Source organism: Littorina saxatilis, linkage group LG2 (assembly GCF_037325665.1).
Source record: "Littorina saxatilis isolate snail1 linkage group LG2, US_GU_Lsax_2.0, whole genome shotgun sequence".
Classification (NCBI taxonomy): domain Eukaryota; kingdom Metazoa; phylum Mollusca; class Gastropoda; order Littorinimorpha; family Littorinidae; genus Littorina; species Littorina saxatilis.
Window position 1 is genome coordinate 62429360 of NC_090246.1, and position 10024 is coordinate 62439383.

A 10024-nucleotide genomic window follows, 5' to 3' on the forward strand; every position below is an offset into this window, starting at 1 on the left:
GTAGTAGTGACGTCATAGAATCATGCGTTCTCTGCCACAAGGAAAGTTAACCCCGAACTTCCAAAGTAACTAGACTGTTCTTGATACGTTTGCTTACCAGCCTGGGACGATAGAGAAACACATTGCTTGATAAAATGTCAGAAAGGCAGCTGTCTGCCAAACTCAGAAGTGCCATCAATGCAGGAGACCACAAAGCTGTGCAGAGGCTTGTGAAGGGTGGAGTTGACATAAACGCAAAATTTTGGGTAAGAATCCAAGTAACCAACTTACCAAGTCACCTACCACATGCTTTCACTAGTTTCAGGGACTCTTCCAAGAAGTCTAGCTCTTGTAAAGCAGGCTGGGGTCATTCAAATAACTAATACGAATAAATCTCAGACACAGCTTACAACGGACGAAGAAGATGTTGCACATCTCCGGCATATCTGGAGCCAGGAGGTAAGCTTCTCTGGGAGAAAAGCATGCCCTGGACAAAACCCCTCCCTTCGGTTGATATCATAGGCTTATATTCATACAACTTTACATTTCCTGTCCAAGTTAGAAATTTTTCTTTTCATTTACAACAGTTGGGGCTGATTTGTCCACACAACCATTGGCAAAAAAACGTATAGCCTACATGTGTATGTATTACAAAAGTCCTATCAGCTAAAAGGTGCTTTTGGTAGCAATTAGTTCTTCTCTTCTTCTTCCGTACAGGACTGGGTTCTTGTGAACGTGAGTCCCGCGGTTGAGTCACTGTTACCGAGAGTGGTTAGCTCCGGTAAACAGGGAGATTAAAAAGGTGGGGAGGTTAAAACTATGTACAGGGGAGAGTGCGTTCAAGGGGCTCTCATCCCGGCTGCAGGAGACTGCTGTCGAGATGGGAGTGATACGACTCCAGGGAGGGGGCCGATAATATTAATGTTGGTAACTTATTCCATTCGGATGTGGTGCGGGGCAAAAATGTGTTTGAAAGGGCTGGTGAAGGGCGTACTCCTGGTGCAGCCGGCCAGCTCCCAGTGCCCCAAATGACATCCTTGTGTTGTGCTCTGTGAGAGGTGTTTTGTGTGTGCTTAATATTATTTTGTTTGGACCTAGCTATTGATGTGTGCATTGTTGTTAAACAGTTGTTTATTGTATGTTTATGAGGGTCTGTAGATGTTGTTTTTTTCTTCTGTTAGTTCTGTGTTGACAGCTCTTCGACAAGCGCTTAGAACTGTACCCACGGGATACGCGCGATATAAGCTTCTTATTGATTGATTGATTGATTGTGGTGTAGGTTGCCGTCTTCGCCTTTTGGGTACACTCCCTGAAGCTGCGTTGCAGAAAACCAACAGCCCGGTTCCCTTTTGCAGCCACGTTGTTGATAGTTTCTTGCATGGTGTTGCTCAGGATGTTAATGAAAACTACTACACTAACTTGACTACAGAAAACAGGGACTCGGAAGGAAAATAACAGCATTCTCAACAGGAAAAAGGAGGACTGTATGATCTGAGAATTATGCTTGGTCTGCTTACTGTACTCTTGCATGCATTATTGCATAGGTGGGCAAGTTTCGTGTTGCAGAGATTTTTTTTCCGTCGCTGGCTCTTGACCCCGCTTCATCCCCAAAGAGGCAATAATGGTCCTTGTGGGCTTTGGCTACCAACAGGAACAAGAAGAAGATCTATATATACCTTCCTTGTGTTTTTAGTTTACTGTGCTTAGTAAGTATTAATTGTGATATTCCAATGTCTTTATGTGTGCACACAGTATGACAGCACCCTGCTGCATGAAGCGGTGTCCATGTCCAGCGTGGAACTGGTGCAGATGCTGATCAGGGCAGGAGCTGAGGTCAACAGCACTAACCAGGTTTGTGATCAAAGGGTTAGAACTATGGAAACCGAACGTGACTTGTTTGGGCACATATATATATATACTTCCCTTGATTAAAAAAACTGTTCGGGACGATAGTTTTTATTTTTTACTTGTATACCATTGAAGCATATCCTGCCTGATAACTTGCACATTTGACACTTGAGAGCAATGTTTGACTGTTGACAGAGCGGTTTAAAAATCTGCTGATGCGAAAGCACAGGCACTGCGGCCTTGCACTCCCGAGCTCAGCCCCCCGCGGGTTAGGGGGAAGAGATTTACCCGATGCTCCCCAGCATGTCGTAAGAGGCGTCTAACGGATTCTGTTTCTCCTTTTACCCTTGTTAAGTGTTTCTTGTATAGAATATAGTCAATTTTTGTAAAGATTTTAGTCAAGCAGTATGTAAGAAATGTTAAGTCCTTTGTACTGGAAACTTGCATTCTCCCAGTAAGGTAATATATTGTACTACATTGCAAGCCCCTGGAGCAAATGTTTGATTAGTGCTTTTGTGAACAAGAAACAATTGACAAGTGGCTCTATCCCATCTCCCCCCTTTCCCCATCGCGATATAACCTTGAACGGTTGAAAACGACGTTTAACACCAAATAAAGAACTAGAACTATCACGTTCCAGAAATCAGGTCAATCAGGAGTAGTACATGTAAAAGATTGTACTTGTGGTGAGATTATGAACAGGAGTCATTCGTTCTTGTTGCTTGTCATTTGCACTTACGTACCTTCAACACTACATGTTACTACTGCATTAATATTAATAATAATACGAGAATTTATGACGTGCACATATCTCACCACAAGGCGACTCAAGGCGCACTCATACACATTCTTTCGCATCAACAACTCATGCTCACTCATATATATATAAAACATCAGAAATATATATATCAATAATAATGAATGTTTCAGCCTGTGGGCACCCATTCCCAGTATGATTTACACTAACGATCATTGGGGGTGGGGGGTTATTTTTACAAAGATAGGTACTGTAATACTGATATGTTTGTGCTTTTTTGACTCACATGCGAAGCAAAAGTGAGTCTATGTACTCACCCGAGTCGTCCGTCCGTCCGTCCGTCCGTCCGGAAAACTTTAACGTTGGATATTTCTTGGACACTATTCAGTCTATCAGTACCAAATTTGGCAAGATGGTGTATGATGACAAGGCCCCAAAAAACATACATAGCATCTTGACCTTGCTTCAAGGTCAAGGTCGCAGGGGCCATAAATGTTGCCTAAAAAACAGCTATTTTTCCCATTTTTCCCATTTTCTCTGAAGTTTTTGAGATTGAATACCTCACCTATATATGATATATAGGGCAAAGTAAGCCCCATCTTTTGATACCAGTTTGGTTTACCTTGCTTCAAGGTCAAGGTCACAGGAGCTCTTCAAAGTTGGATTGTATACATATTTTGAAGTGACCTTGACCCTGAACTATGGAAGATAACTGTTTCAAACTTAAAAATTATGTGGGGCACATGTTATGCTTTCATCATGAGACACATTTGGTCACATATGATCAAGGTCAAGGTCACTTTGACCCTTATAAAATGTGACCAAAATAAGGTAGTGAACCACTAAAAGTGACCATATCTCATGGTAGAAAGAGCCAATAAGCACCATTGTACTTCCTATGTCTTGAATTAACAGCTTTGTGTTGCATGACCTAGGATGACCTTGACCTTGGGTCAAAGTCACATGTATTTTGGTAGGAAAAATGTGTAAAGCATGTGAGTCGTATGGGCTTTGCCCTTCTTGTTTGTCAAGATGATGGGTTTATGTATTATCAATATCAAGTAGTTTCCCCTTTGATTATGCTTTGGTGCAGTAACATGGACAACGTGTACAGGTTTGTATATTTATTGCATTTCACAAGGTAACGTCAGTCAATGGCTTTGAATATTATTTCAACAGGATGGACGCACAGCTCTCCATCTGGCATGTCGAGGGGGTCACATTGACATCGTTCAGGCCTTGATTGCAGCAGGAACCAACGTCAATATGCGCACAATGGTAAAGTCTATGCTTTTGAATGTTCAGTGCTATTTTGTCATCCTTCTTCTTGCATGCAAGAATGGATAGTTTGGTGTAAGATGAAAACCCATGAGTTACAAATTCAGTTCATTCTGTGCAGAGAAAGTACTAACTTCAACTTGAATTTCTTCCATGTGATACAGAATTATAGTTTAATGTGTCATGGTTGAAGAATCAATTTAAATCTATTTCTATATCAAACAGGATTACATTTACTCCCAGTGTTACATGCTGTGGGTACATTTACAATCAGAACTTTCTTCTTATTTATAATAAGTATCAGTGGCAACGTTGACAACAAGGGAAGGAGATTTCGGCAGCACATTTGCTTCACTGATAGATGCCATGCATGCAAAGTGAATCTAACAGAACTTGTTGTGGTTTGTTGAGTGGGTCTGAGTTTGACCTATGATAAGCACAGTAGCTTGCAAGTAAAGTAGTATATGTGCTGACATGCAGTAAAAAAACCTGATGTATAGGACTGATATATTGCTCAGGACGGGAAGACATGCCTGCACGTGGCGGTGTGGCGAGGGCACCAGGAGGTGGTGGAACGCTTGGTGAAGGCTGGCGCCAATGTCAACATCACTGACTCCGTGAGTCTTTTACTTATAGCTTCTTTTAGGTCTTGTATGAGGCATGTATTTTGTATGTGTCTCTAGATGGGTACATAGTGGAAAGAACATCATCCTTCGATGTGGTAGGTTCTGCGTCTGGTGGGCTAAGGACAGAGATTTTTCCGATTTCCCAGGTCAGCTTATGTGCAGTGCAAACACAAGACGAAGTATGCAAAAAAAATCCTGTAATCCATGTTCGGTGGGTTTTAGAAACACGAAAAAAAACATCATGCATCCCTCTATATGACTGTCTGAATGCAAAAGCCCACTTGTGCCCGTGAGTGTGGGTGAAAGTCATAGCCCACGATTGCAGAGGAAGAAGTATGTGTCTGTGTTGTTCTTGGGTGTGTGGATGGGGATGTGTGAGTACAGTATGTGTGAGTGAAGGCCTTGTTTTCGTAATTTAGTGTGTGTGTGATTGATTGGAGTCAAGACTTTTTCTATGGTTTGTAGCTTGTAACAGAACATTCACCAGTCAGTCAGTAAGAATATATCGTGTCCATGTGTGTCAACAAAAAGTTGCCTTGCTGGTGAAATTTTTGCTGAGTTCCTTTTTCCTTGCAGGAAGGCTGTACTCCTGTATACTGGGCAGCTCGCTCAAATTACCTGCCCATTCTCAAGTTACTGGTCGGTGCAGGGGCGAAGGTCAATTACAGAGTCAAGGTAAACAAATGCATGCATATTAGAGCAGTTTAAAAATTAGTGAACTTTGAACTGAATCATTTCATTTATGTTGCGCCCGCCCTACCAGGTCTACAAGTTCATGCACATCAGAAGCCTTTTTTTGTGTGTGTGTGAAAAGAATTGAACTTTGAAGAACATCTTCTCATTTAATATACACATACGCTTATCGTATTTTTGATTCCAGAGCAAGTGGACGCCGCTTCATGTCGCCTTGCATCTAGGTCACATGGCAGTTGTGCGCTACCTCATTCTGCAAGGAGCAGAAACGAACATCACAGTTCAGGTGAGAGTGCTCAGTAAGCTACTTTTGATGGAATTTCATCACAACCTTAATGCTGACAGTAACTAGCAAGATTGTGGTGGCTATCTTTAAAAAAACAAAAACAAAGTGGCTTGTTTAACACTCGGCAGTCTTATGTTTCATTGGCAGGGCAAATATTTGAGTATATAATAGAGTAGCGCTAGAAATGTCTGTCAGAAATATTGAAGATGTGAGGTAGTACTATCCGTATTGACAGTGCCATGCCCAGATATGTAGTCAGTTGATGTTCCAAAACATCCAAAGGAAACATTCTGTGTTCAGCATCCTATTTGAGATGCATTGCAATAATTATGTTGTAAAACAAAAATCCCAATGTTTGTCTTTCATGTTCTATAACTATTAAGCTGGATCAGAGTCGAGGTAATCACATACAGAGAAGCACCCACACACACACTCTCTCTTTCTGTCTCTCCCCTCCACCCCCCTCCCCAGCGCTCTTCAAAAGTTCAGACTATCAAAATCGCATCCATGTGGTGTGTTGCAGAACAAAACAGTGGTATCCCTCTTGATGGACAACCAGCACCTCTCCCACGAGGTGCGACAAGAGACACTGGACATGCTGATTCAGGCCGGATACAACCTCCACAAGGATCCATGGACACCTCCTGCTTCAGCTCCCTCCTCTAAAGACTTCAAGACACCATCTACCTCATCTTCCGCTTCTCAAGATCTCCACTCACAGGAACCTAAAAGGATAAGCAGTGAAACGGCAGCTCCGTCTCCTGCTAGGGAGATGGCTACTTGGCTAGGGAAGAGAAAGGCAGATTTGCCGGCGTTGACTTGTTTGTGTCGAACCCGTATTCGCAAAAGACTGAGCTATTGCAACAAGGGGCGGAGCATAGCTGAAGTTGTACAAAGGCTGCAGCTGCCAAGTCTGCTTGTGAACTTTCTCAGCTTCAGAGGTGATAAGATGTTGGGCCCAGTATCTGGTGCACAGGATAATGGTTGAACAAATTCATTACTTCCATAGAACTTGAATCGGCGCATAGTATACATAATTACAACCCATGCAGTTGACCGTGTTCCATGATGTTTTCCCTATCTCAAGGTGAACTTGCACTGAATGGACGTGTCTGCGCAAAGGAAGTGTCTGAATGAGGGCGGAAAACTGTGCCCTTGAGTGTGTTTTGCACCTAGGTCAAACAGAGCATAAGGATCCTTATGAGCAGCCTGGAAACTACATACACATATTCGTGGTTTTTCTTCTTTTGTGTGTTTGAGTAAACTCATTGAAGTCATCCAGGACAGGTTAAAATCTAAACACACACATAATTGAAACCTTGTTCATTATCTTATTCTAGAGCAACATATTAAAAAGACAATTTTTGGAAATAACTGTCACTGCTACATGACTGTTCGGCAGAGTTATGTCGCATGAAGTTGAGACAAATATTTTGACTTTAGGTTTCGGGTAACACATGTTTAAGTAATCAAGTCAGGAGAGAAATCGGTCTAAACATTATGTGTTGCTCTTGGGGAAAGTGCGATTCTGAGAGTCGATACCCTGCGCGTGTACCTAACATCAGTTTCTTCCCATATATGAAACTGACATAAGATGCCAGTCACTGGCGAGAGGATGTGTCTGAACATGTGTACAAGAATCACGTGATGTTTGTTTGAGTGAAGCAAGGGTACTCACTCTTTCACAACCCATACAAACCCGACAGTTATTTCCAGATTTCGTCTATTGACAGTTTCTACAGTTGTTAATCAACAAATTATGCTTGAAGTTCAACATCTCTCAAAGCTTGACAGGAATGGCATAGATGGTGCAATGGAGCAAAGCTGGTGAGAATCATTTTTTAATAGTGTACATGTAATATAATATCAATAATAACATAAGAAAATAATGAATACTTATTAGTTACCACTTCTCACAGCGAGGTACACAGTGCTCAATTTGAGAATGCCCTTTCTTAAATTATACATGCTGTCCAGATTGTGTAACTGTAAGCAGTTTGGTTTTAAGTTGTTGCTCTGTCTGATGATTAGTTTCATGTTCCACCATTCCCTCAGTCTTCGATAGTATTCAAGACTGTACACCATTTCTTTGATGAAAATTGATTCTGCTTACATCCTTTCACTTTTAAATTGTGTTACACTATACATGTACATTAAAAAAAATGTAAAAAATCATCCTTGAACAAGCTTATGCCAGTTACTCTTACTCAGTCTCAGATTGCACATGTATTCTGATTTTTACATCATTCAAGAAAAACTAATTCTATTTACTCAATTCTTTTTTTTGTTTTAGGGCTTTATGGTAAAACTATCACATTGTTACTACTGTACATGGTGATCTGCATAAATCTAAGGGAAGAAAATTGAAATCGCATGTATTTGTCTTCTTGCTTTTTGTAATGTCATTTGTTTGACATGCTTCCTTATCTATTCTGCAGTTTCAGGTCTGGCACTGGCTTTCCCACACAAAAAAGATGTAAGAACATAACAAAATACACCAGATATTCAATGATCATCAGGTAAAATAAAAACAAAAATGTGTACCCTTCCTGATCATTGTTTGCCAGCCGTTATATTTGTTTCATGGGGAAAAAATAAATTAAAACCGATACAATAATAATAAATCACTTTTCTGTAGCGCGAGTCCCATCAATTGGCTCCAGGTGCTTCACAAATTCTTCTTCTTCAGCGTTCCAGAATTTTCTGGTTACGTGTGAGCTCGTTTGCCCATTTGGGTTCCCCACACTATACTCTGAGAGCATAGTCAGCTCACTCCGCTTTCGTTGAGTAGGCATGCTGGGTATTTTCGTGTTTTCATAACCCACCGAACTCAGACATGGATTACAGGATCTTTTCCGTGCGCACTTGGTCTTGTGCTTGCGTGTACAAACGAAGGGGGTTAAGTCACTAACAGGTCTGCACATAAGTTGACCTGGGAGATCGGAAAATCTCCACTCTTCACCCACCAGGCGGCAGCGACCGGGATTCAAACTCACGACCTCCCGATTAGGAGGCCGACGTCTTACCACCACGCCCGTCGCTTTACAAGTTCATTCTAAAACAAACCAGCACAAATTAAACGAGCATACAAATAACTGAGATAAAACAACAACAACCAAAGCACTAAACAAACTGGGCTTACAAGACAATTTCAGAAAACATATCGGGTTTTGAGAACAAAGCCTATCCGGGGTTAAATGTATTTTTTCCAACCTATGAGCCTATAAATGCTATTTCTGTGAGTAATGTTAACAAAAATCACACATTTTTGGTATGCCTTAGCTAGGAAGTTTCACTACAATGGTATAAAATACAAGAATATGCACATAATGCACGTGAGGATGATTAACAAATCATGCCAAAGCACAAGTCAAGTACAACTAACAAAGGGAGGCAAGTATTCTTGATATAATTATAAACAGTGATCATTAGCAGAACCTATAAAGAACATTAAATGAACAAGCAACTTCCATCATCATTTTAATTGACCATGCACTCTAAAGCTGTGTTTCCATATATAGCGACGATGGTGGCAGTGATTGCAACAGAAGAAACAACGAACGTATTTCCATATGCGTGACAAGACGGCAGATGTGGTGTAGACGGGGAGAAGTTAAGAGGGAAAAAAGTACTGCTGCGCAGCATTCACACCCAAAGTGGGCGTGCTCTTAGTCTTTCCTAATAATCGAAGACCCCCTACAACCAGGATTTTAATCTTCTGTTTTTTCCCTCACCTGCATATTATCCAGCAAGAATTCCTTCAGAGGTTGTCAAAGGAACAATGTTTGTCCGACTTTTTAGCATTTTGTTGAAATAAAAGCCGGTTTTCCATTTCATTTCTCGTCCTTTCATTTTGTTCATCAACATACGTAGCTTGAGATATAGTTGACCTTAAATTAAGCATAGTTGCATGAGATTTTGACCGATCGATCCTCAGGAGTGAAGTCGGACAGATCTGCTGCCATGTCGCTTTTAATGGAAACCAACAAAACAATAACACTTTTGCGTCCATTAAAATAAATACATTAAAATGAAAAATTATTTTTTGACACATCTAACCTGCCTGTCAACGATTGTAAAATACATTGTGATGAGAGTATTTTGTCGATGCTGTGCTGCCATCCCATCACCATATGGAAACAGCTTAAGTAACGGGGAATATTGGCAAACAGTAAGGCAAGTATTCATGAAACAGTCTCTTGGCACGCAAGCCTTTCAATTAACAAAGGAAAGTAAGTGCTTTGAATACAAAGATATGACTTTCAGAATCAAAATATGGTGGAAAACATGGGCTCTAAATAAAGACAACAGAAAGTGAGAATGGTGTTCTTTGCTGGAGTGTAAGGTTGACATCAGGGCTGTTCAACATCCAGCAGCTATTAAAATACTACAAGTACTGACGTTCACTTCTGGTATTATGTATCTCACTACGACTCAAAGTGATTAACAAACAATTCTATAGATTATATGAACAATTGTTAAGAAGAAACTTAAACATATGCAGACCTGGGAACAAATACGATTTTGCCGTATTTTGTACGCATGACTGTCGAGAAT

At 40.9% G+C, this 10024-nt stretch overlaps 1 protein-coding gene across 1 annotated transcript; it reads left to right on the forward strand.

Moving 5' to 3' along the window:
- Positions 1-27: 27 nt before the first annotated feature.
- On the forward strand, positions 28-7841 carry LOC138959505 (ankyrin repeat domain-containing protein 29-like). The gene is made up of 7 exons (XM_070331026.1): positions 28-245; positions 1732-1830; positions 3764-3862; positions 4381-4479; positions 5065-5163; positions 5369-5467; positions 5991-7841. Exons 1-7 carry the CDS (start codon positions 135-137, stop codon positions 6453-6455), a joined length of 1071 nt encoding a protein of 356 aa, XP_070187127.1. The 5' UTR covers positions 28-134; the 3' UTR covers positions 6456-7841.
- The last annotated feature ends 2183 nt before the right edge of the window (positions 7842-10024 follow it).

What these genes read in the sequence shown, in the direction of transcription:
- LOC138959505 (XM_070331026.1), top strand. Translation starts at nt 135, where the DNA reads ATGTCAGAAAGGCAGCTGTCTGCCAAACTCAGAAGTGCCATCAATGCA. An exon ending in ACATAAACGCAAAATTTTGG is followed by an intron (nt 246 to 1,731) that starts GTAAGAATCCAA and finishes GTGTGCACACAG; the next exon opens with TATGACAGCACCCTGCTGCA. An exon ending in AGGTCAATTACAGAGTCAAG is followed by an intron (nt 5,164 to 5,368) that starts GTAAACAAATGC and finishes TTTTGATTCCAG; the next exon opens with AGCAAGTGGACGCCGCTTCA.